Source organism: Cololabis saira, chromosome 3 (genome assembly GCF_033807715.1).
Source record: "Cololabis saira isolate AMF1-May2022 chromosome 3, fColSai1.1, whole genome shotgun sequence".
Classification (NCBI taxonomy): Eukaryota; Metazoa; Chordata; class Actinopteri; order Beloniformes; family Belonidae; genus Cololabis; species Cololabis saira.
Window position 1 is genome coordinate 26,426,418 of NC_084589.1, and position 20,995 is coordinate 26,447,412.

Consider the following 20,995-nt stretch of genomic DNA (forward strand, 5'->3'; position numbering starts at 1 on the left):
AAGAGCTGAGTAATGTTCATTTTAATGTTTACATGCCATAAATGGGAGTAAGTGCTTGAGAGGTGATGGAGACAAGGTTCAGAGTAGCCTGCAGGACTGTCAGGAAACCATTTTTTCTATTGTGAGAGGCAAATAAAAATTTTCAACATCAGCTCCTTTTTACCTTTTGTGGCTGTGACCTCCAGAAATGATGCCAACGCAGCAACAGTATGTTGTTCAAGTTGGATAGACCAGGTGTAGTTTGATTACTGCGCTGCCTGCATGGTCACTGCGCTACTGCATCAATCCCCTCCACAACTCTGGACAGTCTACTCATGTTAAGGAAAGGTAAGGGGTGCGGGTAACTACTGGGGGAAGCATAACATGCACAAAGGAGACTACAATAGATATTCATATTTTAAACTGTATTGAGCTGAGAATCACGAGGAAAGCTCATTCTAATTGACAACATTGTATTACAGAAAGTGCACCCCCACTTTTGAGATTGATATTTTAGTGTGATTGCAGGTTCCAGATGGAAAGTGCTCGTGAAACACAGAGATCCAGGACAGGAGGTTATGAGAAACTCAGGCGGTATTGCCCCACTAATTTCTCTGCATATAAAGCAGTACCTGCCTTGTTGAGGCCGATAAAAAATGAGTGGAGAGATGGACCGAGACATCTCCTCAGCAATATAACTCAGAGGAGCTGAACAGAGGCTTCCAAGAGCTAACGAACACTTATATATACAGATCCACCGAGGAGATGGAGCAATGGAAGGATAGAGGCAAAGATAGGAGGATTTATGGGATGAGATGAGGGGTAGTTGGGGTTAAAAGCAGCAGAGTGTGGCCACCAGGGAGCAGAGAGAGATAGCGAGGGGGGAGCAAGAAGAAGCAACAGCTAAGAGCAAGATCAAAGTGGGCCTGGATCAATGTCACTACTGTAAAATCACATCACAGAGCGTGAGAGAGCGAGACATAGAGAGAGTATGTTGCCTATATAAATCAGTCATGGGCAACATAATGCCACAGAGTTACCCTTTGCCTGCCTATTATCTGCCTAGCCTGTTGGAGGATCGTACATCAATAAAACACTTTGACATAGAGAGCAACCGTTCCGTTTTGTAACAAGAGCTCGGAGTGCTGGCTTACTTCTGCTGTTCCCTTTTGGTGGAGAGGGGAGCCTTTGTGGAGAAAGGAGCGCACCGAGGGGGACCGGGAGCTCAAGTATTGAAGCCAGGGAGAGTGGTTCCCTTCATCTGTCACGACAAAGTCATTCAGTGGATGTACCCTGAAAATACAAAGGGCGGAGAGCATTTCATGTGAGAGCATGACAGGTCAGCGACTGAGCTACCGTTGCTTTAGTAAACTCAACATCTATGGGCTCTGATGGTTCACGTTTTCCTTCTTTTCTTTTCTTTATGTGTCTTTAAGGTTCATTTTATATTTTTCTATTGCTTCCCGTGTCCTTGTTAATTTCTTGGGTAATTTTTGGTTCTTTAGTTAACATTTTATTATTTTTTGTTTAGTTTTGAAGGAGTTCTTCCCTCATACGTGTTATCGGGTTTGGTTCCCTTGCCCGCCTGCCCTTGTTACTTTATGATCCGTCTTAATCGTCACCACCTGTATCTCTTCAGCTCCCCCTGAGTCTACATACACAGATGGGCCTCTTCCTTTGTCCGTTTAACTGTTTATGTTACATGCTCAGCATAGTAAGCTTGGTTATTTTGGATCTTCTTTGATCTCCGGTTCACGCTGGACTAAAATGACCCCTGGACCCGCAGTAATTCTGAAATTACATCCAGACATCTGTATTTAGTTCAGTGGATTCATGCTGGATAAATGAAGTCATTGATCTCGGAAGTGACGTAGAGGCGATGCGTTTTATTTCGACAATTACCTTTTATTTAACATTAAATGTGAATATTGAGTTAAAAGCATCTGTTCAGACACTCAAGAGTTAGATTTCAATGACGACAGACCCACATTTTCGGAAGTCGGGAAATGTCGTATCAGTTTTGGTTTCCATGCTTTTCCAAGTTTCCATGGCAAAGCAAGTTTATTTCTATAACACAATTCAACAACAGTAAACAGTAAACAACAGTTGTAACAGTAAACTTAACGGTAAACATAACCAGGTCTGGAGTTTTCGTTGAAGCCCTAAAGATTTTGCGTTGTTAGAGAGGCTTTGAACTTGATGAAAGATAAAACGTTTCTTACTGCGTGATGCAGCCGCACACGTCATCATGTCGTCGTTCTTCGGCTGATCTGGACTTCTCTGTGTCTCTGTGAGAAGCTTCAAGTTGATTACTTTCTTTATGATTATCAGCCAAACACATCTGCCAAAATATCAGATCGTTTCACTGTATGGGCTGTTATAGGCTCATGTCGTAATATTATATATCACTATGGACCACATTGGCCAAAATTATTAATAATAGGAAAGAGGCATAAAAGCAACAAGATTATTTAAAGATAATTTTTTAGAGGATGCCAGCCCACACATCATTAAATTACTGATGTGTGTATTTGGCATGACCTCGGTGTTTGGTGAAATAAGATAGCTCATTTGTGGTGGTGTTTTTACTTTACAAATCCCAGACATGGCGTTAAAATCACAGACATCCTCCGTGATTATTACAAATGACCGCCGGCCCCCAGATAATTTTAATCCCGTGCGAATTAGTTGATATTTTGGATTGCATGCTCTTGGAGTAATTTAGATTGCCCAAGGTTGGTTTTGTTCTTTCAGTTGATTAAAGTTTTTAGTTTTTGCTACTCCCTGTCTCCGTCTCACCTCCCTCCATTCCTCATGAGAGATAAACCCAATTAGGCATGTTACGAAATGAGGCATGGAGTAAACTTTTTCTTATTGTGAAGGAGCTATTTTATTCACCAGCAGGAGAGGTATTCTAGATTTAATGTACTGTAATTTGAAGGCGTTATCTGTTTCCACCGAGATAAACAGTGAAAATAATTACTAGCTGATTCAGTCTTTCTTGTGTAAATCTTTTTTAAAACCAGATCTACTGGAACTGCACTATTTTGTGGAAAGGTGACACATCACAGCCTATTTTCACAAGCTGACACAAGTCTTATTGAAGTGTCTGGGGTGTGCTTTTGGTCAATACGCCACACTGATACAGTACAAAAGCTCCCTTCGTATGTTTGTTCAAAACAGCTATTTTTAGGAAGACGTGCAGTCATGTTTCACCGGGTGTGTCCTCTTTAAAAGTGCTGCTGCAGCTTTGCACTAACCTCTTCTGATCTAAAGCAAATGCAGCATGCTGGGAAGTGGAGTGGCGATAAAGATGAGGAGGCCTGATAATTCTACTCTGATCCTCATCTGTGATACTGCTGTCCCCCTGCAAATCTGATCAATCTGAAACCAAATGAAATAAACAAATAAAATTAGTGAATGGCATAGTTTAGACAGGGTTGTTAAATGTCATCGTTTTTGAGTCCTTAGTCTTTTAAAACAGCCATAAGTGTGCTCTCAAGCACAGAAATTATTATTATTCATTATAAATCCATTAAATAAACCTTAATCTGGCATTAGATTAAAAATTAGTTTTGTCTTTTAAGAAAGGAAATATTTGTTTATGTGTTGTTATACATTAATAATTGGATAAATACTGACTGTAATTAATTTCCCTCTATCTCAACCCATGAAAACAAGGGTTTATATCTAAACATTTAATATGAGCTTATTCTTTGTTTCCTCCTCCTGTGTTTGTATCTGTTGAATTCTCTTACTGTTCTTTTTTTTTCTTTTCTAATTGTGAAACGGTCCATCAATACACCTGTCCAGGGTCACGGGGGTCCAGGGTCACGGAGCCTATTACAGCTGTCATTGAGAGGGAGGGATGGCACGGAGGGGGGGCAGCATGGACAGGCTGGCGGTCCATCACATGGCCAATACACACCGTTTAATTTACAAAAAACAAACAAATAAATAATGAATGATAAAAACTAAAAATGCTGTTCTGTGTGCTGTTGTTGAATAAATCGATCTGCTTTTCAAAAAAAAATGTTCTCACATACTTCTTTAGACTCACTGACACAAAGGGCTGGAATTTTAAACCATAATAAATAACACAGTCCAAAAACAACCAACAGACAATTGGCTAAAATCGATTATCAATTGAATTTTGGGTCAGTTTTAGTTGACTTAGTTGGCTTTTAGTTGTCATCTTAGATTACATTACGTTGTGGAGAGTTTATGCATTTTAGGAATTAATATGTATTCATCAGAGGAGCATTTTGTATCATTCAATCTTTTTCTGCAAGGCCTGCAGAGTTGGTCACATTACAGATGAGCCTGCAGGCTTTATAAATGATGTCTTCAATGCATTTTTCATGCAGCTCCCCTTTACACGGTCTCTACAATCTAATGCTGCTCTGAAAATTGGCCACATCTGATTTTCAGTATCCAATAATATAAAACCGTATTAGATATATTCCATTCTGTGTTCAGGCAGTTATTGTAAATCATTCCATAGCTGTAATTCATTTATGTACATGTGTGCATTGCCTGTCTTAAAAAATAAAGAAGGCGGCTGGTTGAGCGCAGTTTGCCTTGATGCTGTACAGAAATGCTCGTGCACACAAAGCAAAGCACACTTGCACACACGCACGTGCGTGCACAGTGGGAATCCTGATGCCAGCTTTTATCTCAGCAAAGTGATTCACTTTCAGATTGTTCGAGATGCCCCGAGCTGCCCTCCCCCTCATTTTTTCCTCCCTTTATTTTCTCCCATTATCCCTTCATCTCAGAAAATCTTGCCTTTGTTTGGTTGTGTAAAAATCTCCAACTGCCTCTTTTTTTTCCTTTTTTCCTCCTCTGTCTGCTGCATTCTGGCTTCTGAATCTGCATTTACTCCTTCTCAATGGAACCAAACTCATCCCTCACTCTTGAGCTCTGTCTTTTTCTTTGCTTGCATTCAATGTAAATGTGAAGCAACTATGAGTGTGTTTTATCCTCCATTCCAGTAATACAAGAAGAAGTAAAAAAAAAAAAAACCTTTCAGGCTACTTAATGAAGTAATTAGAGGCAAGGAGAGAGCAGGGGATGAAAATATAACAGTTAATCTTCCATTTCTGTTTCTGTCAGAGAGGGATGAGAGAAATGGAGAGCTTTGAAAGACAAATTTGGGATGAATTTGAAGAGCGCTTTGAGAGGTAATGGAGAAAGGGAACACTGGGAACAGAGTTTCGATAATCATTTAATAATTGAATAATAATCTCCCTGGAGACGTGACCTAGAACTGGAAAAGAGGGAGCGGTGCAGCATTGGGCTGACAGCGACACACTGCTGCCCCCTAGTGATTTCATGGTGTCACCACCGCAGTGAGTGAATGCAAACATGTTCATCAGTGTGTGTATATGATTTAAAACTACAACCCGCCTCGGTCACAATGATATGGGATCTGTTTTGAGGAGAAAAGTGAGCTTTTGATGCCAGGAAGGAATCTGTCACACCAGCTACACACACATCCACTCACAGTCCCAGAATCAAACCTTATCTCCCCGTCAGACTGAGTCTCTTTTAGGTTTGACGGTGATATATGAGTTTTGGAAGGGGGAGGCTGTTGGAAATGTTGGCACCACATTGACGGGTGACGTGAGCGCATCGTTGTGCTCAGGTTGATGTACGAGCGCTGGGGTTCGGGGGATAACGCTGCGCCGACATCAGGAAGGAGCTTGTGGCTCTGGGGGTGTTGAGTCCACTCCGATGAAGCCAGCTCTGTATTCTTTTATATGCAGCAGTCCCAGAACCATGGATGCATACACACACACACGTCCACCTGCTTTGTGTTATTAATAACTCAACAACAGCCACACAAGGATCTGTTGGGCACGGTGTAAACATTCCAGTGAGAAGCAAAGATCCACTTAAGTGATCTGAGGTGTCCTGTTATCTTTGCAGTGATGGCGGGGACAGAGATTGTCCGGTAAATGTGCAACACATGCGTGTTTAAATTTGCCGTGCAATCGTTGGTTAGTTGGGAATTAGAGCTACAGAAATTCATATACTTAAGTGAAACAATGCAAACCAAAAATACTGCAATCCTTTTCCTGTTTGTGTTTGGGGGATGAAAATGTGTGGGTGCAAATACTTATGAAAATCTCTGTTGCTTCTGTTTCTCCAGCCTGCGCAGGGAGGGATACACAATGCGAGTGAACGTCAACGACTACCTGGACATCTACTGCCCTCATTACAACGACAGCCAGCGTATGGTGGGCACCGGGGAGCAGTACATCCTCTACATGGTCAACTACCGCGGCTACAGGGACTGCGACCACCAGAAGGGCTTCAAGAGGTGGGAGTGCAACCGGCCTCACGCCCCTCACGCGCCCATCAAGTTCTCGGAGAAATTCCAGCGTTACAGCGCCTTCTCGCTGGGCTACGAGTTCCACGTCGGCCAGGAGTATTACTACATCTGTGAGTGGAATCGAACCAGCAACCTCTATTGTGTTTAATAAAATGGTATGTCATCAAAAAGAAGCTTAAGTTTGGAAGCTGGAGCAAATATCTACCAAACACTCCGGGGTGGATGAAATATGTAGTTTTTGTCATAGCTGCATGGATTTGATGAATATTCAGCTCAGATTCGTCAACGTCTGTCCTGGTGTAATTTCAGGATAACAAATTGCTGCTTCACATCTAATCACGTCACCCCGCAGTCAAGCAGTCTCATCCATTTTTCTGACTGCTAATTAAATTAACTCACAACACCTAGTGCCAAAGTGACACTGCATGAGTAATGGACCTTTAGCTTGTCACGGAACAATTCAAAACAAATATTACAGGACACAAATTGTTAGAATGAGTCCAGCACTCATTTATCCATTCATTCCTCGATGGAGGATGTGTCGAGAACGCTTTGTTCTGCTGCAGCACAATGAGAAAGCTGCGCAGCGCCGTCACAACAAATGATTCCTCCATGTTTACTGTGTTCACTCAAGAACGCCTCAGCAGAATACCGTTCATTAATCAGGTCTTAACGCTTATTGCACCACAGTAAGCATGTCCCTGTCATATTGTAGGCAGTTGCAGCTACATTTCGTTTTATTCTATTTATTTGAGTGGTCGCGTCAGCTAAACCTTTAGTTGTTTGGCCCAAATTGGTTGTTTTTTCTGTTATTTTATTTTTAGGTTTCAGTTCATTTTCTCTGTATAATAAGTTATGTTACATGCAAAATGTTACTGTAGATAGCTGTGTATTAAGTGTGCCAGTATGAGCACGTGCACTGGTCCAGTGGTGTATTACTGTTAATGCAAGAACAATTTCAGCGGTAAAATATTCCTCCCCACATATAAAGAGCTAAGACATAAATCTGAAATGATCAAAACTTGAGTGAGTAGAATGGCTCTGATTCGTTGTGTGTTTTATCCTGCACAGCCACGCCCACGTATCACCATGGACGCAGCTGTTTGAGACTACGCGTGTACGTCTGCTGCTCTACCTGTAAGTCCAGCACGTTTTATGTTTGGGTGTTTGACCTGCAATGCAATACCTGGACCTCCTCGCAGATGTTACTGGTACCCATCTGGCCGCTGGGCATTTGTAGAACACACACACACACACACACACACACACACACACACACACACACACACACACACACACACACACACACACACACATACAGTCTCAGTACAGTCTAAAGCATCCACAGTTCTTAATACTCCTCTAGCTGACTTTTTAGCTGCACCATTTTCACCTCCAGCATTCTTTCCCTTGGCTTCTTTTTTTTCTTTCTATTTAGTTGTCTCTTTCTTCTATCTTTCCCATTTCCCCCTCTACAGCAGCAAAGAAAAAAAAGGGAGCACCTCTGGCTTTGAAGGCCCTCACCTCTCCTCTCCCTGTCTTTCCCCGTGTCATTCACCCCTCCTTCATCGGCCCCTGTCACAATCCATTTATTGCAGTGTGCGGTCAGTGGGTGGCTATGTATATGTAGGTTCATGCTCCCTCACTCTCCAGCCACCTCTCAGTCCTTTAGCCTGCTCCCACACATGCTCACACACTCATATACACACATTCTTTGATCCCCGCCTTGTCTGGTCCTTTTAACTTCCACAGACCTGTAGTATTAACCTCTCCTCCTTCGTTCAACCCCACAACAGCAGCACTCCTTTTTTTCCTTTTTTTTTTCCACACACTGTCTCTTCAGTTTGATCGGCCTCCCTTCCTCCACCTTCTGTTTCTTCTCTCAGTGTCTTTGTCAGGACTGCAGGCGATGTTATGACCTGTCAGTCTGTCTGCTCTGGGGCTTTTTTTTAACCTCTACACCTTTGTCTTGCCCCTCGCTTGCATGTTCGTCCTAAGATGTCAGGTTGAATGCAATTAAAATCCTTGAGGTTTGAGCAGCGGTTTAACCCCCGGCTCACCACCCGCCTGCCTTTCTGTCTCATGCAGTTCCTTCTCTTTCTCTCTCTCATTCAGCTTCTGATGCGGAAGATGAACCAGAGCCAACAGAACCAGACTACACGCTTAGACCAGGCTTAAAAATCGATGACATTGGTGAGTCACACACTTAAATATATTATAATGTAGGGGGAATCCCATCTGTCTGTTCCATCTGCATGTGTAAAAATCATAAAAGCTCATTCATAAACCACGACATCTACAAATCAGGTGATTTATGCTTTCATGAATAGGGCTGTGATAGTAAACATGTTCCTTTCACAATTTGGAAACTGCAGTTGCAATAAAAAAAAAAGAAAGACAAGTAGTATAACGGATTCCCATATTTATGTACACTTTGGTTTATATTCAGGACATTTAGTTAAAGAGGCTTTTTTTCCCTGTAAGTAAATAGCTTTTGTGCAACTAAGTCTGCCAAGAAAAAATGCCGACGTTTGTATCTGTGAGGGACCAAGCAGTCAAAATGCAGGCAGGCACAGGCTGAACTAAAAAAAAAGATTTTATTTTCTAACAATAATTACATAAAGTATCAACTCAAAATAACTAACAAAAATTGGCCCTTAAAAGAGATCAAAGCAAAAAAACTAACATAAGTTTAACTAATAACATAACAGTACACTAACTTAAACTACCTAGCAAAATGAGACAACGGAACGTTAATTAGTGGCTGATCAGCCCATCAAACACAAGGAGAGCAGGAACACAGAAGATTAAGAGAAACTAAGACAATTAAGCTCATTTCCCCCCCATGAAATCACAGATGGTTGTGTCCAGGTTGTCAGCAATCCCCAGGCTCCACAGGAGGTACAACTGCCACTGAAAATAACTCAAAATAAAAGAAAATGACCCATTAATCTTAACATAACAGTGTAAACTAAATGTGCATACTTCACTTAGAATACAGTGAAATGCAAGTGTACAACAAACACTAAACTCAATACAACAATTCTAGTGTCCTGTAACCACAAATAAACCTAGCAAATGTGTGGATATGACCTTATAGTTGCAGTAATACCAACTATAAGCCAGGCTTCGATTTCTTACTCATCTACATCAGGATGTATCGAATTCACACAATGAGGTACCAGTGAGTGAATTTGGCACAAGTCAAAATGAACAGCTCTTTTCCACTCTGCCATATTTTAAATGATCAACTGAAAATAAAGGAAGCTTTCACCTTCTAGGATGTGGGTCTTAAAGAGATTGGGGAAGATGAGAAAAGATGCTGCTTGTATGATCTTTTTGAGCAGATTATGGTAGCAGACCACAGTCAATTAATAGCAATTTTTTGCTATCCTCTCCAATCAGACGGACAGGATAGATTAATCTAAAACCTGACAGGTGGAAGACAGAAGCCTGACATAAAACAGATGACACTGATGAGACGAGCTGTAACGAGTGTTCCCTGTTCATTGGGATGATCCTATATATGTGAGTCATTAAACTGATCATTGATATGGGACTGCAGAGCGATCAGGCAGCATCAAATCATCCAACCGGAGTGAAATGTCCTGTTTTCAAAATTGACACGCAGTGCAGTTAACTTCACAGCGGCCAGCTGGCTCGGCAGGCTGCGGATCCTGCTGAACGAGCGCACACACACAGATATTCATTTCACACGTTTTCTGCTATCTTCAGATTAGCAAAGAACACAAAGTATTATGATAATTCACCACAAATGTGTCAAATTCATTCAGAAAAGGGAGGCTCCATCTGATCTCCTGAAGTTAGTTGCTACATCTTTGCAAGTGCTCCCTTTGCATGTATTTTTGTTGCTCGACTTGTTTTGTGATGAAAACTATTGAAATGAGAACTGGATGAATCTCACAGCAACTTAAGAGTGAAGTTGAGCAGGAGAATAACACACGAGAAACTTTTTGATCCCTTCTGTAGTTCATATAATTAATCACTGTTGTTATGGCAACAGTACAACACCAGAGAAACAACATGCACACCTAGCCGGGCCAAGTGAGATGCCAAATATTACACAAACAGACATGGTGCAGAGCCCAGATTCGACTGTGTCCTCTCAGGTAGCTCATAAAATCTGGTGCTGGGTCATTAATCATTCTGCTCCTGTACGTTCATGCGCGTTCGTGTGCATGAGTGCTTATGTCTGTGAAATAAATCTATTTGTTGTAATAATTGCTTTCAAGAAAGGCATTCACATACACAAGCTGCAGCAAAGAGCTGCGATCGTGCCAGTGTGTTATTACCACCTTTTTGTTTCCTTTTTTTCACTCATCAAATCTTTCTCCTTCCTCCTTCTTTCCTCCCGCCATCCTCCTTCCTCAGCCCTCTAATTCCCATCATGCATTTTTCCTTTCAGAGCACAAGCAGCAATGCAGTCAAGGAGAACGCTGCTTAAACTTTGTTTATTCACTTTCTGATGTGTGAAATTGAGTTTCTTTCTCTTTTTATTGTATACTATTTTCAAAACAATGTTCATCTTTGGTTTTTCACCATCTTGATTAATGCCGTCGCTGTAATTTGAGCTGTTTCAAAGAGGGAAACAGTTATGCACCAACATTTCTCTCAATCAACAGATATCTATTCTTTTTTATGTCGATGAACAACAGTATAATAAGTTTTCCAATCAATACTTGTTCTCCGTGTCTACGTTTTTTCAAATACCCACTAAATGCAGATGATTCTTGTTATAAAAGCTCAAGATCGGTTCAAATTTTAAAAACAAATAATGTTGATACTTAGCAGCTGAGTGACGCCGGAACAGAGCACAGTTTACACAAGCTCTTATGGGTCATTTTCACCAGCAGAGCTACGTTGCCAATTAAACTAATAGGCTAACCCCAGTCGTGCAGGAGGAACGGAGGAACTCAACAGGGAGTGGTGAAACGAACTGAAAACACAGAGGCAGTACGGTTTCCTGTTCCCCTCCCTCATTTACATTTCCCCTGACTGCTGGTTGGACTCATCACATCATAGTTTTAATTACTGTTATTCAACGCCAACATCAGCACATTCACACAAATGCAGGCCAACAGACTGCTCAGTGGAAATCTGTCTGATTATTATGTGTGAAAAAGGTTTAACTAAGCCGAATGCTGCAGGCTGAGAGTGCAAACTTCCCTCTCTCTCCTCTCTCTCTCTCTCTCCCGCTTCACTGTTCACTGTGTATTTCCCGGGTGCTGCCCCGTTCAGTCAATGTCTACAGATCAACACAGGTTCCCTTCTGAATACAGCCCACAGTATTAGATTTCATTTAGATCTCATTTGCAACGCAGATGGACTGCTGCTAGCTGCCCCCCACGTACCAATATGATTACTTCTGGCTTTCAGTGGAAGGATACTCATTTGACCTCTGTGTTGGTGGAGGTTACCGCGTGTGCCGATCATGTCCAGCTATTAGTGGAAAAATCCTACGCTTTTTTTTTTTTCATTCCATTTTATGTATTTATGTTTAAATGTGGTTTACTGTGGTAATTACCAACCTTTGGAGTGATGGTGTATCGGGGAATCATCAGCAACAGAACACAGTCTGCTACAGCAGCAATCAATCCTGTCGTTATTTGAACACTGGATGAAAGAACTTATTTATAGATTAGTCTCATTGTCATAAGTTGTCTTTCTACTGCTAAGAATATAAAAATACATCTTTCTTAAATGATGGAAAAAACTCATCATTGCCTCCAAACAGCTTGTTTAATGGTATTATTTGTTGGACAACATGGGTTTTCTTTTCATGTCGTATATCTATTATTTCCTAGCTGGAAACCTATTCAACTTTTTTTAAACAGGAAAGCTGTATTAACACTTTTGAACACATTTTAATGATAAAATAAAATGAAATCCTGAACATGTCAAAAATGACCTCTCCCCCCAGAAGTTAGAAAAATCAACAGAGAAAAATCAAACTACTGTCAAATTGATATATCTAACTCTTTGAAAACTATTGAAATGTGTCATATGGAGAGGGTGTTCCTTTGGTAACAGGAAGGAAGTGAATACTTAATGCCGAGAGGCTCAAAATGTATCCAACACCTCGGACTCTTTAACGCGCTCCTTGAATCGTGCCTGAGCAGTTTATGCAGTGCGATGCGATAGATCATCATGTTCAAGAGTGTGCTGCCAGGACCGTCTCTTCCTGATCGGAAACGATGTTTAGGTGGGTGGTCCGTGTTAAAATGGTGACGGCGTGAATGCCAAGAGCCAGGGATTACTAGAGGGATACTGCGCTGTAATGCCATAATCAGATTTCACATCATATGTCTTTATATATTAATTTATGTATACGGAAAGGAATCCTCTGCCCCTTACGTGATGATGCTTTAATGCATCAACACCATCAATTTGAACTTCTAAGAAGCTTGCAGTAATGTCTTAAACCACTGAGTGCACAAGCACATTAACAGTTGTTTGGCTTCACGTGCCAGCAGGTCATACCATGCGTCACATGGCCCCTGCACAAACATCCTGCCAAAAATCACACGCCAATAATTATCTGTTACCTGTGACAGACGTCGGGCTGGGCGTGTTCAACAAAGCATGGGGCTACACTTTTGAACCAGTCGTGCGAGATTCTCCTCGGCCTGCAGTTTGTGTCTCGAAAACCGCATTCCTCTGTCAGTGAGCGGCAAAGAAACACGGTGTCCTGACCTCTCCGCTGCATGCTCGGTTACAGAGAGGTCAAAGCATTTAACCTGAGTGCCACTGCTGCATAGGCCTCATTAGACTGGCCAGCGGAGCATACCAGAAGAGGCTGGCTTTAAATCCAGGTGTCAACCGATCATTACTCTGCTGTCCGACCACAGACCAGCTGCAGAAATTCTGCAGATACAGAGCTGAGTGGAAAAAGTGAGAAGGTCCCCACTTTACTCTGATGCCATTAAACTGTGCAGACAATTGCTAATCAGCCTCAGCTGACTTCTGTACAGACAGAAAATTGTGCCTCTGTCTCGTCTCCTGTCTCATTAATCATTTTTAAGAGGGTGCGTTTGGCTGCTCATGTCTCATAGGTGCAGGCGTGCAGCGAGCTGTCTGCTGTTGTTTTTCTACATTGCCTAGACATTAACATCGGGTTCGTAGACTTCAACAAAAGACCGCAAACTACTTTTAGAGCACTGCCAGGTGTACGTGCCGGGAGGTTGGACGGAATTTCAGTTCATACAATGTGTTTTTGTTTAAAGTTGAGTGACTGTAGCAGGGAATGTGTCAGATTATTATAACAATAAGGGCACTTTTATAACAGCTGCAGTCTCCCTGGTGCTGCTCGCGTCTCGTCTTTGGAGAGACCAGCCACATTTCCACCAGCGTGGGACTGAAAGTTGCCTTTTGTTCACCTGGACCATGTCAAAAAGATGTGTTGGCATGTTGTGAATAATATCTAGAAGCAGTACTCGAGTTGAGGGGGGATGAGGGGGGATGGCAGTTTTACAGGGGGGATGATTTTGACCGTTTTTATTTCAGGGGGGGATGAAATAAAAACGGTCAAAATCATCCCCCCTGTAAAACTGCCATCCCCCCTTTCCATCCCTTATGTCATTTCATCAATGAATGTGGTTTTACTGCTATTTCAACATTTAGAGTCATCACCAGAAAAATAACTTATTTGACCATTTTCACCTGTTTCAAGTAGATTTTCACTTGAAATAAGTAGAAAATCTACCAGTGGGAGAAGATTTATCTTCTCATTACAAGCAAAAAAATCTTGTTCCACTGGCAGATTTTTCTACTTATTTTAAGTGAAAATCTACTTGAAACAGGTGAAAGTTGTTGTTTTTTCCAGTGATGAGTCTTGTTTTAAGTGTAATGAGATTTTTTTACTAAAATGAAACATTTTAACTAGAAATAAGACAAATATTCTTGTTAAGATTTAGAGTTTTTGCAGTGATCCATTTTATTTATCCTGTGAAGGACAGAGTCATATTGATAAGTTCAGAAAACTGTTTTTTATTTTTGTGTTTTGGTGTATTTGATGTAAGCCCAGTGGATATTTAAAGCTTACAGAAGGCTGCATTTAACTGCTGCTATGTCATTCCTGCAGTATTTCTGCCGGTGTTTTGGTCAGTGCTATTATTTGTAATATATTATATTATTTGTAATCAGCACAAATTATCTGTCCCCATATGATAAAATCCACCATCCCCCCTGATTCTTTTTTACAACTCGAGTACTGTCTAGAAGCTCAGATGAACTTCTTTACAAAGTTCCATCTGACATTTTAGAGCATGTATTAATTTTCTGAAAGCATTGTTATAATTGAAGGACATCGTTTTCATCCCGTGTTTTCTTTGTTTCTCCAGATGAATTTAACCCCTTCGTCCCCAAGCTGGAGAAGAGCGTCAGCGGGAGCAGTCCATCCAGAGATCGCCTTCTCCTCACCGTGACGATGCTCTTACTGGCGGCCGTCTTCATCTCCTAGCAACGGCCATCCCATCAGCGTCACCATGCCAACTAGCCTTGGGAAGGTGCACACTGTCAGTGGGTGGGAGAGTGGAGAGTGGTTCGGGAGTAAAGGAGAGGAACAAGGAGCAAGATTTTGAAATTTACATTTTCAAGAATCACCGTGTGAATGTGTGTTTGTACAAGCTGTGCGCTTGAGGCGGTGTCGAAAGACCTTCATGCACTTGGTGACACAGACTGAACTGTATTTTGTATCCAAGTCAGCCTGATCTCACAGGTGCAGGTGTGGTAAAGTATTTGCGTTACTTCTTTTTTCTTTTCTTTCATAGGTCTGCTCGTGTGTGTGTGTGTGTGTGTGGGATTGTGTATGTGTTTGAGCAGGCCACAAGGTGAGCTTGTTGAATCACGCTTACCACTCAAAGCATTTATACAAAAGGAGAGGCGGGGTGAAATCCTAATAAAAAGAAGAAATCCGACCACCCTAATGAAAACAATTTGAAGACTTTCACTTGGATCTTATTGGCTATAACACTTCCTTAGGGCTAGTTACCATAGTTTCTTGCACCAAGACTTAAACTAAACTGAACTGAACTGAATTGGATAGATTTTAGATGATGTGAACTGATATTGCCTTTTTGTTGTCGTTGAGCTTGATGCTGGGAACCCCACGGAGAAATCCAGCTCATGAGCTACGCTGGGTCTGGGTGGGACACTAGTCAAAGTAGCTGATACTTCACACACAAAAACACCCTGGGGCTCATGACATCAGAGTTTTAGTTGCCATCTTCACTTTGCTGTACCTTCGTATGTTCACCATCCATCTGAAGAGGGTAACAGGACTGGATTGAGTCACAGAAAATTTAAAGCATTTAAGTGTGAAGCATTCATTTTGAGGGGGAAAAAACAAAAAACAAGCGAAAAGAATTGATGTGCCATTGACAGAAGCAGTATGTGTTTGTTGATGCTGTAAGTTACTGTTTGATTTTTCTGTCTCGTCTACTTGGTTGGTCCTCTGTCATCTCTGAGGTTAACAAAGCACATGATGGCTACAGAGCAGCCATGGATACGCTCAGCAATACTAGCCTCCTCACAGCGGACTGTCTCACGGAGAGGAGGAGCACGGAGGAAGGATGACAGAGGAAGGACAGTCACACACAAAAGCGTCTGTGAATAGGGCCAACAAGAAGTTTCCCATTGGCTCTTACTGGTCCGGCAGCCTGCTCTACCAACCGCATTGTCTGTAAACCCATATGTCACATGTGAAAAGTTATCTGTTACTGCGCGAGTGTGGCTATGTGTGTCTGAGTAGGAAACGATGCCTGATTGTGTTGTTTGCGTGAGTTTGGGAATGAAAATGGTACTAACAAGTTGGAAATACATCCACAACTGTACATCCTGTAATTATAAAAATGCAAAATGAAAAAAAACAAAAAACAAAACAAAAAACACACAAATCTTAAACAGCAAGTGATACAAACATTTTTTTTTTTTCTGGTGGGGAGGAGCAGCAATTCAAAACTCAAGCAAAATACCAATCAATTGCTTCAGAATAGCATTTCCATAGCAACTAGCACCTTATTCACCATGGTTACCGTATCCTGTCAACGATGGACTCCTGTAGGGTACGGCATGCTATCGTAGCTGATAACAGTGATGAAGGTGATGCTGATTATAATGGTGATTAAAATGACGAAGAAGATGGAGTGCGAGCTGATGGCTGACCTAAAAAGGTCGCTCAGGGGCTCACCCACCGGCACGTGAGACGGACGTTCAAGTACTCGTGTAAATGTCCCAGCAGACTAAGAATGGAAATACAATGTCTTGATATCTGCCGAGGTCAAATGTGATGTAAGCATTTTTATAAACTTGAAGCTCAATTTGTTGGGTTTTTTTTCTTTTTCGTGGTGGTTTTTCTCTGTTTTTTATGACTATGTCTTTGATTTTGCCATGCTAGAAATTTGGTTATCTTGAGGGAGAAAACAGGGGTTTGAAAGGTGGAAAATAGGCTTGAACCATATGTAAACTTGGGCTGCACCCAGTAACCTCCAAGTTTGAGTTTTCTTACAGACAAGTTCATGACTGTGTCAGTGGAAACTGTGGTATAATGGTTGCAACACCATGTTTGAGTGTTTACGAGATGCTCTAATGGAGGGCGTTCCTAGCGGCCAGAGGCTGATTGTCCCATCCATGACACCTACACAGTGTTAGTCATTTCATGTTGTGGCTGATATGGATGGGCCACTTCCTTAGTTCAGGCAGTAGCTTTATTTGAACAGTATTTACAGTCCTGGTGATAAATGAAAGTCTTTGTAGCCAAGTACATTTAAAGGAAAATTACAAAGTGATATAGTAAAGCAGATTTGGGCTACCAGGTTGGGAGCCACTGATATATATATATATATAACATATTATTAGATATTTTCATATATATATATTTATGCTTAACTAGGAAGTCTTTATTTTTCCTCCAGAAGACAGGTTCCAAAACCTTGCAGCCGCGTCTGGAAGCCTGCGTGTAAACAGCAAAACAACAAGATGGTTGTGCCTATGGAAACAGTCATCGCTGTGCAGTGTGTAATCCAGCCCAGGTGTATATATGGCTCTTGGAGGGAGGAGGACGTAGGAAAGATTTGGGTTCAGGTGTGGTGTTTAGGAGCAGTACAAAAGGTTTAATCACTCTTCTAGAAGTTGCACTTAAGATTTCAGACACGAGGGCAAGAGAGTGTATGTGTGTCTGTGTGTGAGGGTGAGAGTCGGAGCTCGTTTGTGTTTATCCCTTCATGACCGCGTGCAGAAGCTCCCATGTCTGTATTTACGTGTGTGTGTGTGTGTGTGTGTGTGTGGACAGGAGAGTGAGTAACAGTCACTATTCTTGTTATTTCCATGCCGTTTGGGTGCGAAAGCGTGACTGATTGTCTGGAAAAAAATAGAAAAAGAAAGAAAAAAAAAACACAACCGAAGCATTTAACAGTGTTGGAAACAACAGTTACAATCATGTTTACCTTCAACTGGAATGACTTTAAATGAACTTGAAAATAAACTGTCAACTGAATAAACCATAACAGAGGTTATAACAATGCTCATGATAACAAAATAATAAGCTTACAAATGTTACTTTTAACAACCTGTGTGTTCGCCTCTTTATTTGCCTCCCTTTTTCTTGCTCTATCGGTCTTTGAGGATATGAAAAAACGGGAATAAGCATAGAGCTAAGCCAAGACAACAGATAGAGGCTGCAGAAAAGGTTTGGCCCCGGTATATTCAGCACTCTGTAGATAATGTTGTTTTGGAGCGCACAGATGTGATTTTTCCATATCAAAGTTGGTGTGGCAAGGCTCTCCCTCAGCAGTAATACCTTTACACGCTCCGATTAGGAGATACGCACTTCAATCACCAGCCCAACATTTGGATGACAATGGGATGGGCCAGCAGCGTGAACCTGTATGTCTGGACTTGCTGATGGAGGGATAAAGCTGCTTCTGATGTCAGAGTGCAGCAAGGCTGATTGTCTGTGATCTTATGCAACAGGCCTTTGTCATGCTGGTGGAATTATTTTTCCAGTGGTGTGAGACATGGGACAGCAGGGAGAAGAATATGGACAGATAGCAGCAGACAGAGATGAGGGAGAGGAGGAGAACAGGTGGAAAATATAGTTAGATATTCAGGGAGTGGGCAGAAACTGTAATGTTTGAAAGGCAAAAAGGTGGTAATCACTTTTGTGACTGTCCATTGAGAGTCCTGCAAGAGTTATTTTGTTTTTATTAACGCCTAATTCCAAAAAGTGTTCCTAAAAATAAGAAGAATTAGCACTCACAGAAACCTTCATATGTCATTCAGGAGATTAAGCAAGTCCTAAGTTTATACTGAGCTATGCTATAGAGTAATGTTCTAAAAGCATTGTGTCAAATTTTCACTCATGTTATGAGTGTGAAGATTGATGCTGAAAGGACAAACCAAATATACGCTGACAAGTTAAGGCTCGCTAATGAAAACTAAAAGAACTTAATTAACTATGAACAAGAAACTGACTTAAGGTGTGCAAACCTAAAGAAAAGAAAGTATATAGAAAACAACACAGGGTGTTACCTCAACTGAACTAGACTTGGCATGAAGGACAAACCTAGAAGACAAACAAAGAGGACCTGGCACAGCTTAAAACAAAGAAAGGAGACTAAATACTCCGGGGGTTAAAGAGGTAAGTGGATGGAGATAAGTAAATGAGGAAGAGGAAACAAGTGGTGAAATGCCAAGAAGTAAACACGACAAGGGTGACCGAGGACATCATGGGATTGATAGGCAAAAAAGAAATAAAGCAAAAAACAAACAACTATCCACTAAACAAACTGATCAGAACTGAACAAACGCAATGACTCAAGTAAACCAAAGAAAACCTGATTAGAGCAGAAGAACTTGACAAAGCATAGCATGAAAAACATTATACCATTGCAGTTTGATGGTTGGATAAACATACTGAGCTGATAATTGTAAAAAGAAAACATTAAATGATATAAAATATACAGTGTTGTCATTTTGAATGCAAACATTGAAGAAAGGGTAGGAAATGACTGAATAATTTGTGTCTTCATACAAAGAGAAAAAAACACAGACCATGTCACAGGTCAGTAGTAAGATTGACTTAAATGTTTTTATTTTTATGCTGGTGAGGGTCAGTCAGTCCACTGCTCTGCTGTTTTTTGCATTGCAAACATATTGAAGGAGGATTGAGGTAATGTGAAAAACTGCTCTTTGGTCACAATTTAAAATGACTAGGTATTCGTTACTAAGTATACCTCTCCCTTTGGCTTGTTAAAAAAAAAAAAACAGAAAACCAGCATCTGTGTGATATACCCATATGCCAAGTTTTTTAAACAAAGGGTCAAATTTTCTTTCTTAACATTGTTGGGATAAGGTATAGAAATGGGCATGATTCATGGCTGTAACACAAACGCTTTGTATTGAAATCACACAAAATAAGCAGCGATCTTTATTGTCTTACTGACCCGATCTTTAAAACTGCATCATAATTTCCTTTTGGAAGCAGACACATCAGCCCTCTTGAGGATCCAGGCAGTGATTCAGGGATCGATGCTCTGGATGACACCATCTAATAAATAATTTTCTACCAACACCATCTGCTTTTCCAAGAAGCAGTCTGACTCACTTTGAAGCTTCAGGACATTTTTGTCAAATATTTGAACTCTATTATTATTCATCTCGGATGATTATTCATCTATTATTCACTTGATAGATAAGATATGACAAAGAATATGTGATCTAAGCTGTCAACAGTCTTTCAGTACATGAATCTTCATTTTTCTGCCGCACAACCACATTTCTGTATTACACACAAAAAAGAAGAAAAGAATAGTGTACAGTATACCTCAAACTTCAACTGTAAAACAAAAGGGTTCAGCTCAAAGGTTAAAAAAAATCATCGTTGCAATCCATTCTGCAGTAGCGAATTCTGACCACATGGTGTCACTGTTCAGTCACAGCTTTAGTAAATGCACTAATGCAACTGACTTGTAATCCTTTATCAGAATACATAAATCCATTAGGGCCACAACGTCCGTTGTGTAACTGGGTTTTTGGATGAAACACACAGCTTTATTCCACACTTATGATATAACCATTTTTAAATGTTTCCTTTTTTACAAAAAAACAAAACAAAAACGAAAGCATGTAGGAGGCCTTGTTGTAGCTCCTCAAAGCTTGAAATGTCTGACTTACAGTACACTTTTATACTGAACAGAAAAAAAATAAAGTAGGATCCAGGGTGACATTAAATGTCTTTGCAAAATGAGTCTTCAATCAAACTTAAAGCAGGCTTTCTTTCTGCATTCATTTGTCACAATGAGAAAAACTGAGTACATGCATGCAATTTTTCTGATTGTGTTTGTTCAGAGAAATCAATGTTATGCAGGCTGGACTTGTAAATATGAAGTGGTAGACTTTTGGCTTACCGAGCTGAAACCTAAATCACACTGCACACACTGAATCTTGTGCTCAACTGTGAGAAACTCAGCCATCACAATTATCTTTTGTCATTTAGAGAATATATCAATCTTAACACCAGTGAAGGGAGGGTGGTTCAGTAAGACGTTCAGATTTGCAAGGTTCTGCTACATAACAGTAGAGGCTCAGAGCTGTTATTTCCATCCACCTTTAACTTCAAATTATGCTGCATTTATGTACTTCTGACAGGGGGTTTCAAAAATC

General features: G+C 40.9%; 1 protein-coding gene across 1 annotated transcript in view; it reads left to right on the top strand.

Moving 5' to 3' along the window:
* The window catches only part of efna3b (ephrin-A3b), a 67,550-nt gene extending 49,673 nt beyond the window's left edge, over positions 1-17,877 (top strand). The window contains exons 2-5 of the mRNA XM_061716882.1: positions 6,134-6,426; positions 7,388-7,453; positions 8,432-8,509; positions 14,677-17,877. Coding sequence (XP_061572866.1) covers positions 6,134-6,426; positions 7,388-7,453; positions 8,432-8,509; positions 14,677-14,795 — 556 coding nt within the window. The 3' untranslated portion in view covers positions 14,796-17,877. The remainder of the gene's footprint in view (positions 1-6,133; positions 6,427-7,387; positions 7,454-8,431; positions 8,510-14,676) is intronic.
* Positions 17,878-20,995: the final 3,118 nt, after the last annotated feature.